The sequence below is a fragment of the Sardina pilchardus genome, chromosome 2 (assembly GCF_963854185.1).
Source record: "Sardina pilchardus chromosome 2, fSarPil1.1, whole genome shotgun sequence".
Classification (NCBI taxonomy): domain Eukaryota; kingdom Metazoa; phylum Chordata; class Actinopteri; order Clupeiformes; family Clupeidae; genus Sardina; species Sardina pilchardus.
The window spans coordinates 14,865,806-14,892,305 of NC_084995.1; the positions used below are offsets into that span (position 1 = coordinate 14,865,806).

At 47.0% G+C, this 26,500-nt stretch overlaps 2 protein-coding genes across 2 annotated transcripts in view; both read left to right on the top strand.

Moving 5' to 3' along the window:
* Positions 1–2,026, top strand: part of oprk1 (opioid receptor, kappa 1) — a 4,161-nt gene extending 2,135 nt beyond the window's left edge. Inside the window, exon 4 of the mRNA XM_062520048.1 lies at positions 1,848–2,026. Within this exon, the coding sequence (XP_062376032.1) occupies positions 1,848–1,872 (25 nt within the window). The 3' untranslated portion in view covers positions 1,873–2,026. The remainder of the gene's footprint in view (positions 1–1,847) is intronic.
* Positions 2,027–4,828: 2,802 nt separating this feature from the next.
* LOC134064222 (serine/threonine-protein phosphatase 2A regulatory subunit B'' subunit alpha-like) overlaps positions 4,829–26,500 on the top strand; it is a 73,845-nt gene continuing 52,173 nt past the window's right edge. The window contains exons 1-2 of the mRNA XM_062520061.1: positions 4,829–5,005; positions 20,542–20,595. The gene's annotated coding sequence lies outside the window, so the exon portion shown is untranslated. The remainder of the gene's footprint in view (positions 5,006–20,541; positions 20,596–26,500) is intronic.

The window sequence follows — 26,500 nt, forward strand, 5'->3', positions numbered from 1 at the left end:
AGAAACACCCTCCCGACATACATCACGCGCAGACGGGCATAAACATTCTTTTACACATTAATGTGCACACAGACACACACGAGCACACATGCACACACAGGCGCGCGCACACACGCACACACACACTCACACACACACAAACACACACACACACGCACACACACGTACACACACAATACCTCATCCATCCCTGTCTTATTTCCATCTGAAGTGGGAACTGATATCTTTACTGAGCTGAAGGGCCCTTTTCAACCCAGAATATAGTCACTGCTCACCCTGGAAGGTATCTGTTTACCCTCTGGGACTGTAGTGTCTGTCAAAATGACAGGAGAGATAGCCGAAGGGATGAGGGATGATACATAGTAAGAGGAGAATTGATACTAATCTGTTTTTTTTCTCTCTGTCTGCCTCGCATTCATTTTCTTTCCTCCATGACTTGTTATTCGTTTGATCTGAATCAGTCAATCATTTTGTAATGTGTGTGTGTGTGTGTGTGTGTGCGTGTGTGTGTGTGTGTGTGTGTGTGTGTGTGTGTGTGTGTGTGTGTGTGTGTGTGTTGCAGAGGTGGGACAAAGTCATTGTTTGGCAAGTCACAAGTCAGTCTCAATTCATTGCCCTCAAGTCCCGAGTCAAGTCCCGAGTCAAGACAGGCAAGTCCCGAGTCAAGTCCAAGTCAAAGGCCAACAAGTCTCAAGTCAAGTCCCAAGTCCTACGTTTTGAATTTCGAGTCCTTTCGAGTCTTTTTTAAAATTGAGTGAAACAGGTAGTGACCGTTTATTACATTACAAAAATATAGGCAAAACCGTTACATATTTTGTTAACAATTTATAGCATTTTAGGATCTGCATAATTACTTATAACTAAAAAATATTCAGTAATTTGAATACTTCATATTGATTACACTTGTCTTTAATGATATTGCAGGGGTGGTGTGTAGGTCTAATTGAGTGCCTGTCACTTTAAGAAGTAGGTTTCATTCGGTTTTAGCAAAATAGTCACGCATAGTTCAAGGATATAGTTTTCATTAAATAATATGAATGTTAAAAAAACTAACAAGGTAAAGGAAATATTTCTGGTGTCATAGAAAATATCTTGCAATGTTAACTTCTATGATTTAGGTAGGTTACCGTGGCATGGCATTGTGTTGTCCCGTTCTACCATTACATGACATGGAGTTTGATATCCAATGAGTGACAACCAGTGCTCAAAACAAAACGTTAAGGTAGGCTAGGCTATTCTCCTCCTGGTAACCAGTGGAATGGATTTAATGTGATGAAGGCTCGGATGAAGCTGGGAGGAATTTAACAAGTTCTACACACCGTGATTCGTTTCTTGTTGGTCTCCAGGTAATTTTTGTAGGCAGACGAAATAATCGGTATCATTTTGCTAGCGCATTCACGTTCGTTGTCTGGCCCTGGGGTGCGTTTCCCGATAACGATGGATAGACACTCTTACGAGGGTTTTCTACGATTCATCTTAAGATCGATCGTTAGGATTTGCCGACTGTTTCCCGAACATGCTCGTAGCGTGAACGCGCGTCCACTGCTCTTACGATGCTCTTAAGGGAGCTGTCCACGATACAAGTTCTGAAATATCCCCTAATTTGATGGTGATGTCAGGTGACTGCACGTCATAGCTAAGCGCACCGTCTGAACTTCGGATCTATACATTAATTAACATCAATACGAAAATAGAAACCCTTTGACATCTGCATGTAAGCATTCCAATTAGCCTAGGCCATATACCACACGCATACATACTTTTGTATTATTTAACATTAGATTGTTGCCCCGTTTTTATGTTTGTTGGAAGATATGTATATTAGGCTTCGGCTAGCTTACTCCTACATCGTTTATGCGAGTTCTTTGCTAACCTACTTGTGAGAGCACGGTGTGCTGCCTGTGCAATAATGTTTCGTGTCACTTAAGCAGATGTTTGAATAAAGAGGTTGATAAGAAAATGAGGAAATGTGTAGGCTTAAATAACATAGCCTATAGGCTTAGATTTTGACGCAGAACAGACTATTGTCACATATTCGTTTCTCTGTTTTTACCTCATAAGCCTAATAAAAAATAAAAGGCTACACAAAAAGATAATGGCAAACTTTTCTGGCAACGTCTCCTTTCATAACTTGTAGGCTATTCTTGTCCGGTTTTAATAACATTATGTCCATTGAATGAATGCTATTTTGCACGCTAAAATCTGAATCATCACAAGTAAATTTACAATAAAGAATGGTAACGTAAGTTGGATCATTATATTCTTAGTTGTAATCCCCCTGCATATCCTGCTGGTGACTCCACTGAGGCATAGCGTTACGACGCTCTTAGGCAGTAACGAGAACTCTGGATCACTCGTAGATCTACGAGTGTTTTCACGATGCTCTTAAGCTACGATGGTTTCGGGAAACAGTCGGCAAATCTTAAGACGGTCGTAAGAGGGACTTTACGATCATCGTAGGCTTACGATGCTTTCGGGAAACGCACCCTAATAGCTTGTTCCGCGTGGTTGGCCGCTGTAGAATCAAAACAATCTAAGTGATTTGATTGGATCTTGTGCCGAATACGGGTCACATGACTCGAGTCCACACCTCTGGTGTGTTGAGGCTTGGTCTGTGAAATGAGGACACACTGACTCTTGACTTCCACTGCCCCGGTGCCCCCCACACACTGCGCCTCGCTTGCCCCCGCGGTGAGCTGCCGGCCCTGTCATCGCAGTGACACTTTTAGCCACAGAGCGGCAGGGCAATTATGTCTCACCTACTGGAGCTCTGAGGCTGCCAACCAACTCTAACCCCGGACACACACACACACACACACACACACACACACACACACACACACACACACACACACACACACACACACACACACACACACACACACACCCTTGCAGAAGCCCGAGACACAGTCACGCCCCGGGAGAGTGTTGCATAAACATGCATAAGAGGTGGCTGACAGGAAAACAGATTGGTTTAGCTTTGATAAGTCGGAGGCTGTCAATTAGGGAAGCCTGTAAGGTTAACGGTGAGTTGTAGAGAGGTTAAATGGCTGTTTGATTATGGATGGAAGCATTTTGCTCTCTGAGGGGTTGCAAATGCAGGGCTTGGGGAGAGGTGGAGATATCTGGTGAGTTTCCTTGTTGAAGGGAATTTAATTAGAGGTTATAACAATGATTTCCCTACACAATTCTTCCTGAAAGGTACCTCAGTAAACCATGCACATTACAGTACACTTGATTATATTATGTGTTAACTCTCCTCTACTACAGCACTGCGTGCTACACTGTAATAAGTGTATTGCCATTGGTAATACGCTGCTGTATGTTGTCCAAATCTCAGTAGCCTACCATTAAATGCTCTCTGTTTGGAAAACAGCTTGTTTTCATGTGGTAAATACCATATGGGTCCCACTTGCGTTGCAATGCGTGACATGAATGTGTCCATCAGACCAGCAGCAGGTCCTCTTTGACGGCTGTGAGAGCCTGTCTCCATTCAGGTCACTGCTGACTTGTGTGGATTCCGATTCTTGACGCGGAGCGACACCCTACCACACTGGCTTGGCCCCTCAAGACTGGAATGAGGGTATAGGCACGACACTCCATATCTTGCCTGCCATGCCATAGCGGCAAAGACGGCGGCTTACGCAGGAAAACACTGCAGCGATTTGTTCAATCTCTGTTACTCCAACCGCCCTGCCTTTTTGATCATAATATGGGGCAAAGCTGCATGGCCAGGCCAGGTGCTCGACAGTTTAAACACTTCTCCAACATCATGTGATAAATCTTATGATCCCCTGATGTTGTTATGGGAGACACATTCCTCCGTGGATGAGACCAGAGACATGCTCTAAATTGCAATCCCCCAGCACATCATCCATCAGTGAGCCTAGGTCAGATTGGCCTCAGCCACATGCATGGGCTTTGCAAAACCTGACATGTAACCTACATCTGCACAGAAGCTGCAGTCAGACTGGAGTTAGGGCCTATGAGAAGAACTAACAAAAGCTGAGAGTCTTTTATAAAGGTCTTTAATATAGGTTTTATAGAGCAAACATCAATGGAATCACAAGGGGATTGGTAAATTCCATTGTTACATACGGTAAAAATATATTAATGGATTTCACCAGGTCCCTTTCCACAGGTGTATTAATCAAGCACCATGTAGTCTGCATTGATAATCAAGGTGCTTGATTCTATACACCTGTGGAAAGGGACCTAATGAAACCCATGAATAGGCTATATAATTTCAGAAAATATATTATTTATCTTTAGCTAAGTGGGACTGGGCAACAGATGCTGTGTCATATCGAGAGGCTGTGTTTTCTATTCTGCGACCAGCCAAAGGGAAATTTGGTGTTACATATAGGCCATTAAGGAGGCTTTTACACCAACTAAACAATGCAGTAACCTAAAGGGAAGTAAACTAATATGACAAACTCCATGTAGCCTGAGCTTTTTAAAATAGCGATGAATGCAGTGAAGGTAGACCAATGGTTTCTATAGAAACACAGGCAAGGATATTTTGTCTTTGTTCTGGGAAACGATTCTCGGGCATTCAGCTAAAAAAATCTTTGGTTCTGAGTAGCCTAGGTCTATTAATCACGATTACACGTGAATTAAACCATTTCAGCGCAGCATGGTGACGACCCCAACTCTGGTTTCTTCTGACGACAGCTTGCTGGATGCAACCGAGATTGTCGTCCTGAGTCCGTGTGTGATACAGAGCAGCTCCAAATGTCACTCTTTAGAAATTCCCGCCCCGATTTGGCTGTCAGGAACTCCCCTCTAGGCGCCGGTTCACTCCTCATATTCTCCTCCGACTGTCAGCGGTACGCAGCGCTGGGTAGAGTTCTCACGACTGAGAGGCGTTGCGCCCCAGCTCCTGAAAAACACACAGATACGGACTCGCGTTTGACATTGACAGTCTGGGGAAGTTTAAAATTGACCCTGGATATCCGTCAGCTCGTTATGATCATCACAGAGAAAACTTTGACTTGAAGAAAAGGTAAGCGGTGTGTCCGTCTCAGCCAGAGGCTACATTGAGTCTTTTTAAACTACGGCTTGTAGGCTATGTTGCAGCGAGTAAGTGGTGATAGCGCTTTAACACACCCGGCAGTGGCTACAATGTAGACATTCGTGGAAACTTCCTTGGTCGTTCCTTGTGTAAACGGTGTTATTGACGGCTAAATGTCATACATGAAACATGTAAAGATCGTGTCGTGATCATTGAGTTCAGAGTGGACAGAATGATGATAGAATTTCGGCACTACTGTTGGCTACCTGCGCTTCAGATTCAGACTGTAGTTAACCTCAAGACCGAATCGTGAGTGAATCACCACACACCGATATTGTAAGTGAACGCCGCGCCGATGATTGGAGTAAGCTAAGTTGCATTAATTCATGACCGAAAGTGAAAATAGTTTTAAATTTAGCCTATATCTTGGACAAGTATTAGAGTAGGCTATGGCATAACATCACAACAGCGTGCGTCCATTTTCAGGAAAATACCTAGGCTACATTTAAAAAGTTTGATCTCTCCTTATGCTCAGTAGGCTGTTGTATCTACTTTCACAACTAGAGTTTAGGCGAGGCAACTGCTTTATGTTCCGTGAGTCTCTGTAGTCCATTTTAACAAGATGCTGAGCACATCAAAGGCTAACTAGAAATGCAATTCCAAGGAATTACCAGTGCATGAAAATGCAAAAAAATTTATAGATAGATAATGTAGATATGGTTACTAAGGTGTAGCTAGGGTAAACATGGTGGTTGCATAGTTTAAAGAGAGTTGATAGTGTTAAGGTAGACATTTTAAAGCTTAAACATTCCTGTTCTAACTTAACTAATGATTTCTAACAGTTATTGTAAAAATGATAGCTATGTTAACAATGCTAACCAGGTTGATAAGCTAACTTAGCTGATGATTTCTAACAATAATGCTAAAAATGTTAACAATGCTAACTATGCTAACAATGCTAACCAAGTTGATTAGCTAACTTAGCTAATGATTTCTATCAGTTATGCTAAAAATGCTAACTATGCTAACAATGCTAACTATGGTAACAATGCTAACCAGGTTGATAAGCTAACTTAGCTAATCATTTTTAGCAGTTATGCTAAAAATGCTAACTATGCTAACAATGCTAACTATGTTAACAATGCTAACTAGGTTGATTAGCTAACTTAGCTAATCATTTCTAGCAGCTATGCTAAAAATGCTAACTATGCTAACTAGCTAACTTGCTACTGAGGACTTCTATTTTGAAACATTTGTTGATAGGGTATCCATGGCTGCCACTATCAGGAATAAAGAAGTTACTATAGTAAAATCATGTTGGTTGCTATGGAAACGGTCATAAACGCTTAATTTTAATGGTTGCTATGTTGGTTGCAGGTACATGGAGGTCTCATGTAGTTGACTGGAGGCATAGTTGAAGATAACTGACAGTTGGAATGGTTGAACAGTTAGATAGTTGAGTAGTTTCAATGGTTAAATGATTTAATAGTGTATTATTGCAGTGAGGACTTTTATTTTGAAACAGTTGTGGAAAGAGAGTTTAACAGGATATGTAGTCTTCACAGAGATTGTATGCTGCCTGAGAGAGAGAGGGCTGCTGCAGGTGGGGCTGGCCACCTGGCATAAGATTCTAATTGCTTAATGATCCGATTGTGATGTCATAGAGGCCAATGTTAAGTCTATGGGGAAATTTTGAATAGTTTTTAATTTATAGTTTAAAAAGTATAAAAGTTACAAAGTTGAAAAATACTTAGCAGCATTCCCCTATTTAAGACCTACGTTGTGACGTTTGAATGAAGTTTCTAAGTTAAACGGTTCAAGCTGAATAGAAAAAATGAATTTGGTAAGCGGAATAATAAGAAGAAGAAGAAGAAGAAGAAGCCTAGGAAGAACAGTACAGTGCATTTGCATGCACTGTAATTAATAGCTGTCAAACGACTGGTGAGCGTGAGCTGCATCCTCCCCACCGGCAACAGCACACCCCCTATATCCTGCTCATGCCAAGAGGACGGTCTCTCTGTCATGCCGCCGTTATAAATGTACTGCTGGGGTGTATCATCTGCAAGTGTAACTAGGCATCCTGCTGGCACTAATGCACGTGTGTCTTCGCCATGTGGAGGCTCGTGATGTGCCCTGTTCTTTCTCCCTTTCCTGATAAGTTGACAGATTTTGAAAGGCCGGTTAGTCACACTATCACTTCCTGTGCAATTACCCGAAAATAGAAACGGAACCACTGGAGCTGATGAGACCCTCAGGGCGGCTATTGATAAGTGCTGGGCGCACACATCCACACACACACACACACACACACACACACACACACACACACACACACACACACACACACACACACACACAGAGACACACACGGCACACGGCACACGGCACACAGGACACAGGCAGACAGACAACCACACACTTTTCCCCATAAAGGCTGTTTAGGTAATCACTGTGCCTGCACCATTGTCAAATGATGTCAACAACAGCACCACAAAGCAGGCATTTGGCAGTGCACTATATGATTTGCCACCTGGATGGATTTGTGTTTACTGATGTCTGCACTGGATTTGGCACACACACTCATTCTGACACACACACACACACACACACACACACACACACACACACACACACACACACACTCACTCACTCACTCACGCACATTCACTCACTCACTCATTTACACACACTCTCTCACGACACTCCTCTGTGCCCGGAGTCGGTCTGCCCTCTCTGAGAGTGCCTCCTGCGTGGTGCCCTGTGTTCAGCTGAGATCTCCGAGGCTGTGCTGCACTGCACTGCACTGCCCTGCGCTGGGACAAGTGTTTCCCCGTCGAGCCGCAGCCTACTGCTACACCACCGGCGGCCGTGACGGCCCTGTGCGCCGCGCATCGCGCCCTCCCCGGGGGGGTGACTCACTCGCTCGGGTATGTCCCCTCCTCCCAGCGACGGCACCGTGTCAGTGGCACTGCGCGTTGGCGAGCCCAGAAGAGTGGGTGCGCTCTACACCACACAATAACTTCTAACTTTTATGTGTTTGTGTGCTCCTGCAGTGCTGGCGAAATAACAGGACCTGATTTAAAAAAAAAACTTGCTCCTTTGAGTTTGAAAAGAGGGAAACACACACACGAACCGGTGAGGCATCTCCTGAAAACCAGTCGCACGCTCACATTTGACGGACTTTATGAAGCAACTTCCTTCCTTTTGGTCGTAGCATAGTTCAGCGGGCCTTGTGTTTCTTTTTGCAGAGGCATCATGTTTACCCTGCTTGTTTATTTTTGGTTTACTGCTGCAGTTTGTGTTTGTTTTGGGAACTCAGTTGAGACACGTTTAAAGAGTAGTTAGAGCCCCTTCACTGACTCTCTCGGTGACGCAAGTCCACACAGTGTGCTGTGTGCAGAATACTCTAAAAGCTTTGTTGAAGGACCACACACTAGTTAGTCAGCAGAGCAATCAATGCTTGAACGGTGGATTTAAACATATCTGTGTTATTTGTGGTCATTTTGAAACACAAATAGATGACAGGAAATGTGTCTTTCATGCCCTAAATCTTGAGTCCCCCCCCCCCCCCCCCCCCCCACACACACACACACACAGTCACTGCTCACGCACACACACACACACACACACAGTCACTGCTCACACACACACACACACACACACACACACACACACACACGCAGTCACTGCTCACACACACACACACACACACACACACAGTCGCTGCTCACGCACCTGGACAGGATACCGAGTGCCAGTGGCAGCCATGACCTCCAGCCCCTCCCGGTCTGAGTGGCCTGTCCAACTAGGCCACATGCTGCCGAACACACTGGTCTAGCAGCACTTGTTCGGCCCCCTGAGCGAGCGAAAGCCGGGGAGAGAGAAAAGCCCCTGGAAGCGGCGCCAGATTCCCTCTCAGCTTTCAGGCGTTCCCTCGCCGAGGCCCGCAGTGTGCGCCTGCGTCTCTTCCCTCAGCTGCTTTTGCGATAATTGAGCTTTTGGACGGGCTTGTGCGTGGGTTTTTGATAAGAAACACATTTCTTGTTTCTTCTCTCTCTCTCTAAAGCCACATCCAAATGTCAGTGAGGGAGTAATAGCATTGGGCAACTAGCAGGATTGATATGAGCTCTGTAGCCTGAAGCCTGTCCAGCGCGCCCCGTCAAATCTCATCTCCAAGGCCCTGCAAGTATGTGCTGGCCCGCAAGTGCTCTCCGACTGTAAAGTCTGCACGTTAGTTTACGAGATCTTTCTCATTTTAACGTGAGGCTGTGTTCATAGTAGGTGAGGCGTCATCTATGCGAGGCAGCGTGAGGGATAAATGCCTGGTGGTAAGGCAGTGAGGTACACTGAGTCATCTTAGCACACACACACACACACACACACACACACACACACACACACATACACGCACACACACACACACACACACACATGCACACGCACACATGCACACACACACACACACATGCAAACACACGCACACACACCAAATTTGTCAGTGGTTCCGTTTCTAGTAAATGTGTAATGAGGTGCAGGTCTTCAGACAGAGGCAGAGGTGGCAGCATGCGTGTCCGAGGAGCTCTGATGTTTATGATTCTGGCCCGGAGGAGCTTCCAGCAAAAGCCGTGATTTACATGGAAGATTCCTCTCCGCCTGCCACGGCGCATATGGAAATAGGCTGTGAGTATCTCAGAATTAGTCCCTCGGGCGAGTGCTTGAAAAACATGATGATGTGATCTACTCTCGTTCTGCTGCTTGGCACTCTCTCTGTCATCCTCCACTCTCTCTCGTCTCAGGAAGCGACACAGTGTCAGTGCTGTGGAATTTTACCCAGTGATCTAGTCAAGAACAAGGACAAGGAAGTCAGCCGCGTCATGTAATATACATGCTACTAACTAAGGCCCTTGTTGCTGCACTTTGGGGCGGCAGGATTGAGCATTTCAAAGGCATTTGTTTAGGCTTACTTTCAAAAGGCTACAATGGGCTACCATGCCCTACGCCTAGCCACGGCTCTTGAGTTAGGAGTTTGGAATTAGATGAGGTATGCCGAAGTAGGTGTGGTTGAGTGTGTGTCGGGAGGGGGGAGGTTTTTTGGCACAGTGCTTGCAGAGCGGTGCCGCTCTTTTTTTTTTTTTCGACGGTCAAGGTACTTTTCCCTTAGCCCTTTATAGACCTTTTCCATCCTTTTTTACACACGCGTTTAGTGCCAGGCAAACACGGTTGGAGAGAGATGGCTGTTTGATTTGGAGCTCGTCCACATCTTCACCCACACGCTGTGGCAGAGGAGGAAGAGGAGGATGAGGAGGAGGAGGAGGGCTGCCTCAGGGAGGGAAAGTGTGTCCATAAGCCTCGCCGGCAGTCTGTGGCCATCGGCCAATTAGTCCCGTAGTAGCCCGCCAAATCCTGGCCCACTCTACCTGTCTGTTCCAATCATCCCATCGAGCTGCAGCGCTAGGTGCACATTACACCTCCACTTCACCTGCCCCCTTCTCTCACCGCACCACAGCTCTCCTTTTGTTCGCGTTTCCTTCGGAAGGCTCCGTCAGTGCCGCTGCCATTGAGAGGATGTGGTTAGGAGATGAATTTGTTAAAATGGGAAATACTCTATCCCTCACTGTGAGCTGTGAGGTCGTTTTGGCACGCTACAAACCACCTCAGCTGCTTTGCCTGGGGAGGAATGTGCAGGTCTGTACGCTGTGGTTACTCCCTCTCGTAACTCACAAGTCGGAGTTTCCTCCTGGCTATCAGATCAGCTTTGGGAGAGTCTGTGCGCAAGACAGATAGAGTGGGTATTAAGGGCATGGATGGCGCAGGTAAGGGAGGATTGTGGAGGTATGCAGCTTCAAGCACAAGGATAAAAACTCAGGCATCGCCATAGTAACTGCATTTATTTCATTCTAAATCTTGTCGCTCGGAGCTATAAGTAGAAACTTCTCGTCTGTTTGCTCAAATGAGGACTCGAATGAGTTGAGAAATGTTGAATAATAACTGGAGACACTGGTGCACACTGAACCTCTTAAGAATGCGCTAGCTGCAAGAGGGTTCAATCATTACCTGGCAAAGCACTCCTTAATCTTGTGTGCTGTTATGGGGAATGGCTCAGGGCTTTGAGTTGACAAGGCTTTGTTTGTTTAGGTCTGTTTGCAGAGTCCAGAATAATGTTGGATTCGTCCTCAAGTTCCCTTTTTGGCTTCAAATCAGAAATGCACTTTATACCAAATCCCTTTTAGGAGCGGTTAGCAGTGGCTGGAAGAACAAGAGAAAAATCTCTCCAGCAGACTAGCATGACCTCTAACTAAGTGTCATACTGTATACCAGGATTCAGTCTTTGTTTTGGTGTATCTCATATTGAACCTACTGCTGAGATTATTGCCCAGTTGCTCCGCTCTCATTCGAAACAAGTAATTAAATAATTCCCAATGGTGTAATACTAACTTTTTGTCACAGTTGTGTCGGAGCGCTTCATATTGTTTTCCAAATAGCATTCAGTCTTTCATTTTTACATACAACCACATGCACACACATGCATCACACACACACACACACACACACACACACAGTCTCAGAGGACTAAATAGAGACTGAAGAACCCTATATTGCAAGGTCATAAAGTGAGCCTTGAGCTCAGGGTTTGTCGTGTACAGTACTGTACGCCGCCAGAGCTCCACCTGAGCTGCCACACCACAATCATGGGTTTGGCTGCCAGCGCCACGCCGCGTCCAGCTGTGTCAGACCGGGCCGCCACATCATCGCCTCTGATAAGCGGCCCTTCGCGTTGGACTTTACACCCTGTCACCCTGCCGCTCTGAAGTGTGGCGCGCAGACGCAACCCTTATTTAGAAATAATAAGCATCGGTCCGGCCTGCAGCCTACGTGTCTGGCGGCGCGCTGCTGCTGCCTGCTGCTGTGCAAAAGCACGTTTCTAGTCACCGGGGGCATCGTAAGAGTGTCTCTCTCACTTAGGTGTTGCCTTACATGACTGATATCCCATCAGGCCTGGTGGATGCTGCCGGTGCTGGGCACTTCGCGCTATGCTAAACTGTGCGTCTCGGAGGCTCCGGCTCCGCATGACCCCCTTCAGATCCCTTAATGACGGCTTACTGTCGGATGACAGGCGGAGCTGACAGCTCGCAGCCCTGCAGCCGTGTACTGTATATACTGTACGCTGGGCCAAGTGGCGGCGATCATAGCACCCGTCTCAGAACGCAGCGGATGCTTTTGGCATGATGTAAGCGAAAAGCGTGTTTTTGCACATCGTCTATCACATCTGCTGCAGCCCTGTCGTAACAATAGGCACCATTGTGGCCCAGTGTCTCTCGTTGCTTTCTCAAAGAACTGGGTTTATCCAGATTTTCTGGCTAATTGTGCCAGACACATCTTTAATCCAGCTGATGACGGAGGCCCCCCCGTGTGGGTGGTCTGTCCCTTAGGACTGTCAGGTGAACCATCTGATTTAGATCAGAATGGCGGAATACATTATCCCACCCCCACTGACGAATGTGAACACACTGGAACTTTTGAAATGCTAAATCCATGTCTTATTAGCATGCAAACATGGAACAAACATGAACCAGATCATGAAGGGAAGCATGCGCGCGCCCATCCCCCCATTTGCTGTGTGAGTGCAGTGACAGGCGAATGTGAACAGAATTCAGTTGGCTCTTAAGTCTTAACCAGCGCTAACAAAGAACACTTGAAGTGAGTATTGTTAGCTGTTAGCGATGTTACTGGAAGATCTACCTCCTCTGTCCCATGGTCATGATAGCAGTTGGAGGAGACACCATGACCTGACCCTGTACTGGTGCGATTGCCCTGAAGCCGGATCCATTCACTGCACTGGGGTCCCTCAACCACAACAAGGCGCAACAAGTCACAATCCAACCCCCTTTCTCTCTCTCTCTCTCCGCCCCTGGTTCTCCCCCTCCCTCTCCCTCTCTCCCCCTCTCCCTCTCTCCCTCTCTCCCTCTCTCCCTCTCCAGAGTCAATCTGAATGTCATGGCCTGGCCCCTGCAGCCTGTGGAATGCGGCTCCATGAGTAAATGGCCGTCCACTGAGTGGCCGATTGTTGTCCTCCTCCTCCTCTCCCCGCGCAACACTGGTCTCCTTTGTGCGCCTTCGCTCCGCTCCGCCACAGAGCTCGCGAGCGACCCAGAGACATTCTCCCAGTGCCAGCACGGCTGCCTGGTGTTCCAGGGGAAAATTATAAAGAAAGGAGCAAGGCCGAAAGGCAAAGAGTGCAGAGAGAGAGAGGGAGAGAGAGAGAGAGGGAGAGAGAAAAAAACACACAGCGTCCCCAAAAGAACAAAGCCATTGTGTGGCCGCTGGAACATGCTTCACTTATTGGCACGGTTTCAGCACATAAATGGGAAAATAATTCATAGGCTTTATTTTAAGCTGCAGTTAAATGGGCTTTACGACTGCAGGCGTATGCCTGTATACAATGAAAATGGATCAAAACGTGCAGGCATTATAAGCAGACGAGTGCTTTGCTTCCCTGTGTGCTTTGGTTGCCGAAGTTCAGAAATGTGGTTAAGAGCTCTCTCCATACTCCACTCTCTAACTTACTACTCCACAACACTTTCTGAATCACATTATGTAGGCGGGCGCATTAAAAAGCACACACCGGGTCTGCATGGAGGTTCATTTTAAGCAATCTAAGCAACAAAAAAAAATGTGTAGTGAGTCTAGTGTGTTTTGTTTGAGAGGCCTTGTGACAAAGTCGAGAGAGAGGCCATTTTGATCTGTTCACATATGGAATATCAATGGAGAACAGCGACTGGCCGGTCGTCTTGTTTGTTTTCCTCTGGAGCGCCGCCACCGCAGCCGAACACAATGAGCGCTCGACGAGCTGAGCCTGAGCTCTTTAGCACATGGAGCGGCACCGCTGCTGCACTCCTCTTTTTTTAAAGCATGACCTCAGCCAGGACTCATGAATCACCAGCGAGAGCTGCATGCGGCAGCGGCGGCGCAGCCGAGCTGATGGGGGATCAGTCATGAGAGGCTCGTCAGAGCAGGCCTCCAGGCTTGGGCACGGCGGAGAGGCCAGGGCTGAACCCAAAAACTGCGCACCGCGATTTCCCAGATGAGTGTTTTTTGGGAACGTTCTCAGGTCTCCGTCCCAGGTATGACTCAGCCGTTTGGGCAGGGCCAACTTTTTTTTTTTTTTTCTCCCACCATCATTCTCCGAGGATGACCTGTTCAGTCTAAACTCTCCATCCTGTCTGTTCACCACCGCCGCCGTTTCTCCACCCAGTATGTCTGAACCCCTGTCTCGCTCCGCTGCCTCTCTCTGCCCGGTCTGACCCCCTGTCTCGCTCATGCTCCCCGTGATTTTTCCTGGTTCGAGATGGAAATTGTTTTGTGGAAACTGGCAAAGATGAATGTGTTGTTGTTTAGTCAGCTTCAACAGCTGTGCTGCTGTGGGAGTTTCAAGCCCCCCCCCTTCACACACACACACACTCACACAGAGACATGCACACACACATACGTACACACACACACACACACACACACACACACACATGTACAGACACACACACACACACACACACACACACACACACACACACATACGCACACTCACATGCACACACATCCTTTTACAGTGGGAAACTATGCTCATTTTGCCCTTTAATACCCTCTCGGTAGAGAGAGAGAGAGAGAGAGAGAGAGAGAGGAGAGTGAGAGAGGAGAGTGAGAGAGAGAGAGAGGAGATTGTAAATTTTGATGAGACCCTAGGGGCAGTAGTCAACAGAGGACAAAAAGGGGGGGAAAAGAACACAGCTTTTATCATATTCCATTAACGTAGCCAAAGTAAACCCTGAAACCATTTGTTTGTAAACATTGAAGGTCACAGAGATCAAGGAAATGCCGAAAGGGCAGCAGCGAGCGCCTTCTGGGCGATGTGCTAGATGGGCGGAACCTCAGTGCTGCATTTCCAGACCCGGCTGTGGCCATGGAGCTGGAGCTGGAGCCGATCGGCAGCGGGCAGAGATGCTGCGGTCATCCCAGCAGTGGGGCAGAACTGCTGTGGTCATCCCAGCAGCGGCAGACTTCAGGAATGCACAGACCACCCATGTGGCTTCCTGTTTGCCATCTCCCCGGCCATCCCACAGGCCTACCTGTTGCCCAGGTCCACTCCGAGGCCCCACAGGCCTACCTGTTGCCCAGTTCCACTCCGAGACCCCACAGGCCTACCTGTTGCCCAGGCCCACTCCGAGACCCCACAGGCCTACCTGTTGCCCAGGCCCACTCCGAGACTCCACAGGCAGGCTGGTTGTGGGTTATGATCATGTTGGTGTTGGAGATTGGTGAAAGTGCATTGCAAACCACCGGTGTAAATAAAGGACTGTGTTCTTCATTCTGAGGCTTTGCTGAGGCCATGCTTGTGCAACGTGCTGTCGAGGATGTGAAGGATAGTCAAAACACATGGCTTAATTTAAAGACTACAGAGAGAGAGAGAGAGAAGGGGGGGTGTTGAATGCAGATAATTATTTTTTAATTATAGCTGCAGATGCCTGGAAAGATGTAAACACCGAGAGGGCAGCTAAGCGTGTGTTTACCATCCCAGCACAGTTTAATCACTCACAAAGGGATTCTTAACGGACAGATTTCCTGTCCAAGCCCAGGCAGTACATCTTCTGACAGTTTAAAGGAAATCACAGGAGGTGCTCACCGCCTGTGTGTACACGGGCGTCAGTAGACCGTGAGAGGAGTGGTGGTGTTGTATGGAGGCCTTGAGCCAGCAGCCATCTCCTTAATTACATTGGGAAAACACCCTGTTGGTGGGTGCTGCCCTGCTCCCAAAAACACAGTGTTACAAAAGGGAAGATAGGGGAAGTGTTTCAGCATGTCTCGTAAGACTGGCACAGCCATAGAGTCATCATTACACAAAGAACACCACACAGTGGTTGTGGAAGATGATGTGGTGGTGTCTGTCTCTGTGTTTACTGTTTATTCAAGTGCGTTAGCGTCAGCATAATACCGTCTCTTCATGAACTGACTCTTCTGAGGCTCTCTTTGTTTTGTTTGTCAAGTTAGGCAAAATGAGATGCTGGAATTATCGCCTGCTTCAGCCCACTGTGGAGCGAGCGGCCTTGCTGTATTTAAAGTAGTTGCCATGGCTACGACAATGGTAGCGGATAGCGTGTGTGTGTGTGGGGTAGGGAGCGGAGAAGGTGCCCTCAGGACTGGTCAGCTCAGGGGGCGGTGAGGTGAGGAGTGGACGCCGGAGCCACTTCCTGTTGAGTTATTTCTGTTGGTCAGTCCCTCATGTCCACATGAGCGCTCGCACTCTCGCCGCGTCCGAAGGTATTCACTGTATCAACCCTCTTGACCACTGCCAGGCTGTGATCGAAAGGCATGTCTGTGTGTGTGTGTGTGTGTGTGTGTGTGGGAGGGTGTGGGAGGGTGTGTGTGTGTGTGTGTGTGTGTGTTTGTGCCGTATGGGTGAGAAGAAACATTCATCTGATGTTGGGCTGAGAGAGAGTGTGATGACAGAGGGGCTCTGTTAATTTCCCTGGTGTGTGTCTGTGTCAGCAGCAGCACATAGTAGGACAGGTCAGGGATGCTGGGAGGGGCAGGTCTTTATTAGCACTCTGGATACAATGTGGTCCTGGGAGAAGAACACTCATGACTCAGTCCTCAATCCGTCTGTAGAGCTGCTTGTAGAGGGAGGTACTTTGTGATGAAAATACAGCTTTGACTCATACTCTAATTATTTTTGTTCAATAGCTTCTCCTTTTAACGATCACAGAACTGCTGGAGTTGTGTTCAAGGACATCCACAGAACATGAACAGATAAAGCGCACTTTGGAAGAGCCCTAACAGTTGGGGCTGGATGTGCCCAGTGAAAGCGCTGTCCAAAGTATGAGAGCGTTGAGGGGAATGAGAAACACACACTAGCCTTCAAACCAGAGACTTGCTTTGTTTGCATAACACATTTCACCTGCAGCATTACCTCATATTGATTCATGTCCCAAATGAAATAAAGACTTGTAAGTACACTGATGGAAAAAAAACACCTTAGTAATAACTCACGCAATGTCAGGAATATGAGAGAGAGTGGCACTGACCTAAAGGCAGAGCTGTTTGTACAAGCATGGCTATAAAGGCTTAGCCTCAGGTGACTGTAGCTCTAGCTCTCAGACTCTTGGAAAACCACAAGGACTAGGCGTCTTCACAGACTCACTCGGAATGTTTAATCACTGCTGGACTGGTGTCTGTGCTTGTGTTTGAGTTGGGGGCCATCTTTGAAGATACTCGATCATTTGAAAAGCAAAGCTGGCCTCAGAAATGCATACAAACATACAGTAATGCATGCCTTTGATTGCTTACATTATTACTCTAGCTTGCAAGCTTGTAAATCAGACAGATCGGAGTGAGAGAGACAGCCTGCATAATTATACCATTGTCAAGTTCAATGTCTTAACAACTCGTGAAGCGTTGGTCGCTCCCTGGCAGTCGTCCAGACAAGCATGCTTCTGAAACTATTTACACGGTTTATTCTAGAATTATGAAATCATCCTGTCACATTTCTTCATGCTTCTAAGGAACTCGAAGTGGAGGTGTGAGAAAGAAGAGAGAGAGAAAGAGAGAGAGAAAGAGAGAGAGAACGAGAAAGAGAGAGAAAAAGAGAGAGAGAGAGAGAGAGAGAGAGAGAGAGAGAGAGAGAGAGAGAGAGAGAAGTGCATTGCGTAATAATAAGCAGATAATTACTCACTTACTAAGGGCTTGTCCACAGCAACACCCTCTCTGTTCAGGTCGCTACAGTACCTAGGACACAAATTGGCACGCGGATCAAAGGGAGCACATGTGCATGAGTGATCCTGATCTGCCGTCACGCCCAATTACCACAGGCTGCTTGAGGTCTCTGCCCAATAACAACTCCCATTAGTGGTTTGGTGTGGTTTGGTTTCGCCTTGACTGGGTGGGAAGAGCTGCACTGTGAAATGGGGTGTGCCCCTTTGACCAGCAGTGTTGTGTTCTTGTCTCAGGGGCAGAATGATAGGGGCTGGGTGCCACTGGACAGAGATAAGTGTCTGAACAGATTCAGAGTGTACATGTTGTACCCAAGAAGTGTGCCCACAAGCATTGTCTCAGAATGGATCACTAGACTATGGGGTGAGGTTATGGGCCTGATGGTGCAGTGCCCTGCATGCAGGACTGAATCCACGCTATTCAGATTCCATTTCAGTCTAAAACACTTTTTTTTGTTTGTTTTTTTGTTTGTTTGTTTGCACATCTCATCATCTGCACTACGCTGACATTTCCGGGCTCCCGAGACAGAATGATTGGAAAAATGCTTTCGGCCCCTGTATTAATCTGAAAACGTTTAATGTGGACAATATGTGAAAGTGATAACGTACAGTAGAACCCCTTCTTCCCTTTCTGATTGGACCTTGTGACTCTGATGTGTCTTAACTCTCTGTGACTCACTTGGACTTTCACTACTAGTTATAGTACTAATGTCAAATGAAACAGTGTTTTAAAACGAAAGGATTAGTCTGGATGTAGACTTATCATCAGTGATTAGTTTGCCCCAACTCAGAAGCATCTATATCTGATCATTCATTTGCCAAAGCAAATTTTGCATTAGACACCCTCAGAGAAATAGCCACACATCATTAGTCATCCATGTGTAGATGGAACTCTCCAAAGCTATTAGAACTTTTGAATTTGGAAGGGGATATTTGAGTCTGAATGTAATTCTCTATAGTACAGTGTTTTTGGTGGATGTGGGGTGTCTGGTCTGTTTGCTAGTGTACTGTAGTAGAGAGTATTTGTTATGTAGTAGGGAGGTTTTAAATCTCAGAAAAGTGTTGATGACTCTGTGGTCTGCGATGAATAAACTTTGGTCAAAAAACAAATAAAACGGTTTCAAGCTTCCAAAATCTGAAGCAAAAGCAACCAAGACACATGGCATTGCACAGCAGACAGACATGTTGCACCTCCACCATTTGATCTGTGCAGCAGGCCTGAGTGAGTCAGATAGTCCTGACTATCCACCGCATGAGCTGCGAGAGCCATCCCATCTGAATTTTTAGAATTCAGGATATGCAAACCCTGTGCTATATTTACCACGACTGCATACGTCTGTAGCGTATATCACCAAAGTCCATGCAAAGTGCATTCCTCCAGAAAGCCACAGGTTGAACTGAGTCGCACTGTGATTTGCACAGTGAGAGTTTGCGGTTCCTCTTGCTCTGGTATTGTAGTGTTTTTTTTTTCTTTTCCTTAAAATCAATGGCAGATCCACTTTTTGGTGCGTGTCTTATGTCATGCAGAGGTAAGATGATACTGGTGGACTTTCCTTTTCAGTTGTGAAGAAGCTTGGGTAGGTCGACTTTACAGTACACAGAGGGAGAGAGAGAGTATAAATTTACTACCATGCGAGGTAATTATTCAAGCCAAGGTAATCATTTTTTTTTCTCTCAGTCAGTGTTAGTTTGCCGTTTGACATTGGAGTATAGTAATTCACTTAAATGATTAGCCTTCCACACTAGCGCTGAAGTGTTTGTGTGTTGACGGCGGGGCGCTCTGTCTCTTTTAGCATAATGACAGCTTTTAAGGCCCCGGTGCTCTCTCAATAGGCTGTCCACGTATGCATTCTCAAACCTAGCCAAGCTGTGGAGAGCTATAGATCATAAATCCGCCAAAGTGGCCACCGCATCTCTGCTCTCAGTCTCTCGGAGAGAGACTTTCTGAATGGATGTTAAAAGTGGCCTGATCCCCTCAGAAGCAACAGCCATCAAAAAATGAGAAGAGTTGTTGCCATTTTGTGTGAAGCGACTAAATCGCTGGTAATTGACATTTTCACCTTTGCCTCGGCTGGCCTATTGAATCAGAAAAATGCAGGGTAGTGTTTTGACAGAAATGGAGTGGTTTGGAAATAATTCACCATTACGTTTACACTAACCTTCATAGCTCTTGCTGTAATCATCTATCCTTCCTAACAAGCTGTTTCTTTCGATAGTCGTGTATTGTCTGGTTGTGGTAAGTTGTCCTTGGAGCTTATACAGCAGTGATGGATGCTGTTGTTCTTAATTTGAGCATACGTAGAAAGCCCAATTAGTCAGAGCGCAAAGCATTTTGTTTTTCAACATTGCTAAGATGCTGGGGCCTCAGTCCGAGAATGGCTCTGTTTGTGGATGTAGAGGTTTAGACGTCAAGAGAGATACCTTATATAACCCTGCAGAATGTGGGTCAGCATGGTCCAGTTTCAAAAAGAAAACACTGCGCCGGCCATCAGAAGTGCCTCACTTAGTTTAGGCCCGCAGGCCAGACTTAGAGAGAGAGAGCGGCGGGGAGGTGTGGGTCTGGGGAGTGGGAAGCACAGCCTCCTGGGTGGGTTGCTGTACCATCTGTCAGATGTATTATCTTCTGGAGCCTCTTCCAGTACATTTTACTCTTTCTCCAAAAAAGTGTCTTATTTTTGTGTCTCAACGGAGGATGTCTGTGGTTATTTCCTAGGCTCTTCACAATGTTTCTGTAACCAAGACACCTCTTTTTTTTCTGTGTTTTAACAGTAATCGCTGAGAAGAAGCTCGCTTAGAATGGCGGTGTCTGACATGGCTTCGTAGGTAAGCAACAAGCAATCAAAGCAAAGCACACTCAAAAAGCATCACAGTCAAAAAGCATTGCAGTCCAAAATCATCACACTCAAAAAAGGATTGCAGTCAAAAATCAATACAGACAAAAAGCATTGCAGTCAAAAATCCTCACACACAAAAAGCATTGCAGTCAAAAAGCATCCACTCTTATTACAGTTACATAACGAAATGGCTCAATCCAGCTGCTCACACAAGCTAGGATGTGATGCGTAGAGCAGAGTGTACGAAAGGTTTCTCATCAAACCCTACAGCTGATGGTAACAACAAGCATAAAAACAAACAGCAGCCCAAATGGCCCAGCACTAGTAGGTATGATCTAACTTACCCACAACCTACACACACACACACACACACACACACACACACACACACACACACACACACACACACACACACACACACACACACACACACACACACACACACACACACACACACACACACACACACACACACACACACACATTGCTCATGTTGGGAACATATGATTGTAGCTCAGACGAGAACTCTGAGTTGAGCTCTGTGCTGTTCCTGGATGACCCTGCCTCTGGGTTTCACTTTACACTTGATTTAAGCTTGAATTCAGCATGGATGCGAGTCATGATGCACCATGAATCAGCAATGTGTCATCATAGCAGTGCAGACGTTAGACTTTCAGTATGACTTTCCTCTAAATGTAGATGACTTTCCTCTAAGCCTAGATGTGCCTGGAAGAGTGGAAAACTATATGGCTGTCTGCGTTGGAGTCTTTGAGACAGTTTGCATGACAGTCGCTTAACGAAACATTTACTGTACGTAGACCTGCAAAGTGATCAACAAATCGTCCCATTGGAAACTATGTCATGCAATGTAATCCATTTCATTTAACAGAAACACAGTGGTCATAGGAAACTGTAACAAGCCATTCTATTAGTGCCATGACAACATCAAAATTCTCTTGCAGTTACAGTATGTTCTAGTGGACCGAAATGATCTTTTCATGAAACTAGATTTTCATGACAATTTGGACTTGTACAATTCATGACTTGATTCCCTCTAAACATATGCTATGATCACAATAGAACCTCTTAACTCATTTATAACCAATTTTATTTAGTTTTAGCATTTTTAATATATAAAGAGCAATATTTAAAATACTGTATGTTCTGTCATACATTTCTCCCAAACACACACTCAGCACTGTTTGTGGCTAGCACATCTTTTTCTCTTTTTCTCTCTTACTGCCCTCTGGCAAATCCTGGAAGTGTGGCGTTGGTGCTTCTTATCCGGCAGATGTTGCCGTGACGGTTTGGTTCTTCTCTGTCCGCTATCCCGCTGCACACACATGCCTTGGTAGGAAATGACATCACAATCCTGCACCGTATCATCCCAACTACAGAGACAGCCACAAAAGCCTTTGTCGAAGTCTGCCTGAAAGATATTTTCTTGCCCAGTTGAAACAAAGCGGGGGTGTTTCCAATTATATCCGTCTAGACCAGTCAGTGCACCACGCACAAGCAAGTGCCCTGCTGACTGCGTATGCTGTATTATTGTGCCTTCGATGTATAATGGATGGCACCTTTAGCAGAAATGTATAGGTTAACTAGGTACCATGTGTGGGCCTGGCTGTAGACTCGGTCCACCGCACTGCTGAGACGGATGGAGGAGGAGTGGGCGCTAAGAGGGCCAAGCGCTAGGCTAGGGCATGTCTCAAGGCAGCGTAGTGCAGCAGCAGCATGCTTGCTAATGTCCTCGACGCTTTTGACCTCTCAAAAGTGAAATGCTGATTTCTATTCAGCGTTTTGTACTTTCGTAAAGTTGCAAACCTATTTGATGCTTGCCTGGCTGTTGCAATGCGATCACCAGACCTCGGTTGATGGATGGAGATCCTTGCTGAACGTGTGTGAGGTGTATTTCTCTGCACTTACTTCTCCCCTGCCATTCGCCTTGGTCGCCCGAGAAAACCAAAACTCCCTCTCCGAGCCCCCACCCCCACCCCCAGCCCCATCCTCCACCCTCCACCCTCCACCCTCCAGCGGCGGAGCTAAGGCCACGTTCCTGCCAGGGGCATGGCTTTATTTCAGCGCCATGACAGAAAGGCCCTCCGACAAGATTTACGCATTGGTACGCGTCACCAGCATGTGCGCCGCACTGACATTTATAAAGTGCCCGTAAATGCTTCCATTGACAGTGGCGGCTTGGCAGAGCTCAAGGCCAGACCTGTACCTGCGGCCGCGGGCCTGCGGGGCGTGATGCACATGCCTCTGCTCTGGATTCGCAAAGTCTCCACGCTTTGACACGAGAGATCAATCTCGAATTCCTATCGCAGTGTGCATGGGTTAAAGACAGCCCACGCGCCCATAGGAACTAACCCTACACCGCTTCTCACATTTTATTCGAGTCAGGTTAGCGTTTTCAGACTCGAGGCGTGTGGGCACGGATCTCCCGAAAAGCATGTGATTGGTGTGCTGTCACTTGGACAGTGGTGTTGATGAAGTGGAGTGTGGGGATGGGATGGCTCTATCTTGGTTCTGTCAGGCGTCCCGTCACTCCTGCGTTCCTGTGGTGGAGGGGTAGGGGTTGGGACGGAGGCGGCCTGCGCCCCGTCCGCACCTCACGTGGGACTCCTCGACAGGCGCTCCTCAGCGTTGGTTCGCTCGTTCATTGGCTCGTTGGTGCGTTGGTTCGCTCACACTGGAGTCCGGTGGTGGAGCGAGGAGGCTGCCTCCCCTGCTGGGTCTCGGTGCTGGGACGGCACTTTAAATTTGGAGCCCCCCCCCACCACCCACCCCCCTCCCATCAGCCTGTGGTCAGGCGGTGTGGAGCCACGCTGTCTCTGCCAAACAGCTGAGGAGAGGGACGTGAGAAGCCCCCGCGGTGCCCCTCCAACCGCCAGGCGGCCAGACCTCCCTTTAGCAGAGCCTGAGGAGGGGGTTGGGGTGGGTGACGTGGGAGGTGTATCGTATGCATAAACACCACACTAAGAATAGCAGATAAACACCACAGCTTTCATAAAAAGGGAAAGGGATTTCAGAAAGAGCTGTGTGGCTCAGACTGAGGGCCAGAAGAGTGAGTTTTTCGGTCGCAAATAGCTCCGGCCGAACGGGAAGCCCTGAGCGCTAGCGGGATCCGCACGTCGCGCGCCACAGCCCTGGTGAGACCTCCGGGGTCGCCGGCCGCGCTTCGCATCGGACTCAAATCACTACAGATCCGTCTCGTCTTCTAAAAGAGTGCTCATCTTTCAGAGACTCTTTGAAACACCTCTGAGCCTGGGTGTCTCTTGATTTTTATGAGTGGTCAGGTGACTGGCATGTTTCAAACAAGCCCGGAGAAGAAAATAGCCGTTTGCTTTTAGCGTCGTCAACACGGAGTGGGCTAAACCCGGTGCGGGCAGGGGGGGCTTGCACTAATGTTGGGCTCCCGTAATAAAACGTGTGGACATGCAGCGCCATCCGCCCAACGAGCCTCTCCTAACTAGCACTACCCCATCCCCCAACACTCCCCATGCATCCACAGACCACTCGGGCAGCACATGTGAGCTCCTGTTTAAATTACACTCGTTACTGCTCTCATTAGGGCTCCTTAGTGCAGCAACTGCCGGCTGCCGGCCTCAGAGAGAGAGAGAGAGAGAGAGAGGAGGATAGAGAGAGAAAGAGAGAGAGGGAGAGAGGGGGAGAGAGAGAGAGGGAGAAAGAAAGAGAGAAAGAGAGAGAGGTAGAGAGAAAGAGAGAGAGAAAGATAGAGAGAGAGAGAGGGAAAGAGAAAGAAAGAGAAAGAGAGAGAGAGGGAGAGAGAGAAAGAGAGAGAGGGATGGCTTACATGGCAGAGCACAGTCTTATTGGAGCACAGTGTACGGCCTACTGCAGACGATCTTCACAGGGGGACCTCTTTTTCTCTACCAGGCCCCCTCCTGAGAAAAACAAAAAATAGTCGGCGGCATTTTCTGAAGTGCCGCAACGGAAATGTTCACTTTGTTAATGCCGCTCCACTTATCCACTCGGAGTCTCCGCAGGGTGTTGGGAAACTAAGATATGCATCAGGGTTTAGGCAGTTAGCCATTTGCAGGCAGGCTTTGAAACACTAGTAAGGGAAGTTGATCCAAATCTCCTCAAGGATATGGGCACATGTATGAAAACTACTGAGATCTAGTGACAAAGTCCCCCACTATGCCTACTATATAGAGCCACTAATGCAGCTTTTCTTTAGTGTAAACGTTGGTGAAGCTCCAGTGGTTTGATCCACTCTTCTTGATTAGGAACGGACTGTTCTCAGGTAGAGTCCACTCCTTGGTTTGGCGTTTGGACAGTAAAGCGGCGCGTTGGTGATGCCGGGTCTACAGGCGCGTTAGAGCAGCTGTAGCATGCCTGTGGCTGATTGAAGGCAGATGCTTGGGTAAAACACCCGCAAGGCTCTTTTAAAAAAGCCAGGGATCCAGAGACATGCGTTACTCAAGGAGTCATAAAACCCTATAACCCTCAGGAACATTGCCTGGGGTATATGAGAGACATATGTCTCAATCCCCATCCCCCACTCATTATGGTCCAGAGGTTGCGGTGGTCCCAGTGCGCACACATTCTTGGGAAGCCCTGTTCATTTTTTCCCCCTATTGCTGGTTACCTATTACAGCTTACAGGAAGGCAATGATTCCAACAACATATTTTTCCAAACTGGATAGATATCATATTAAGTAGATGTAGAGATATTAGATCTGACGAATGGCTTCATTCACATACCAGGAGCTCATCTTGGCCACATATATTTGTGTGGTAAATTGAGTAAACTACCACATGCTGTCATGGTTCATTTCAAGTTTGAATGCTCTTGGATTCTTGTTCTGTTCCTAACTGATAACATGATGGAACTGAAATTCATCATTTATGTTCTGTAGAATCACATTTCTAATAATTTTCTTTTAGATTAATATTTCAGTTGGAAAAAAATGCATTATGCATGAAAAAATACCTTTTTTTCTCAACCCTCATTGAGAAAAGTGTCTGTCAATCAGCATGTATTTGTACATCAAGCCATGCAGTTGCCTCTCCTACCATTTAATATCCGTAATTCTACCAAATTATCCAAACAGCACATATACTGTAGGCCTTTTCCACAGACAGAGAACCGGCTCTATTCCCGTTCGCGAACAAACATTTGAACCGTTCAGAGCAGAGCATTTCCACCAAACAAAAGCTGGTTCGGAATGAGGCACCTTGGTTCGGAAGTTGAACCAAAAAATAGTTGTTTTTCCCTGCGTACCGGAGGGGGCATGTCATTGTGCCATCCAGAGGGGAAAAGGCTGTTTTCTGTCCATATGAACTGTTGCCATGAGTAAAAAAAAACGAGTCAACTAGCATTACACTGCAGACGTTGACTATCATTTTAAACAGTTAATTTCTGCTGTTTTTATAGGACAACTGGTCATATCATTCTTCTGTTTTTGCATCTCGTTAAGTTTTGTTTTTGCATGCAACACCCATTGTTGATGGCGCATGCTTGGTTCGGTTAAAAGCTGGAAGAAATGTGGGCTGGTTCACAAGATAGCACCACGGTTCATACAATTCTGAACAGCACCAGTTCAGCACTGGATTCGCTTTCGGTGGAAAACCGCCCTCAGAAGAACAGTCCCTATTTGATCAGATCCCCTCAGAAGCGTTTCGATTCATGGAGAGCGTGGTGGTTGGTGGTGGTGGTGGTAGCAGCAGCCCCTGGCTCCGGTCATCCTTCACATCCCAGGGCTTGCTGTCTCCACTCTTCCGTGTTAGGAATCAGGGGTACTACGGATGGCCGTAATTACCAGCGACACGCACAGTAATTCTCCCCCGCCGCTCTCTATCCTCATTAGCCGCTCCGCTGGTCAGCCAAAGCCCCGCTGGCCCCAACAAGGGAAGGCACTTAGCTT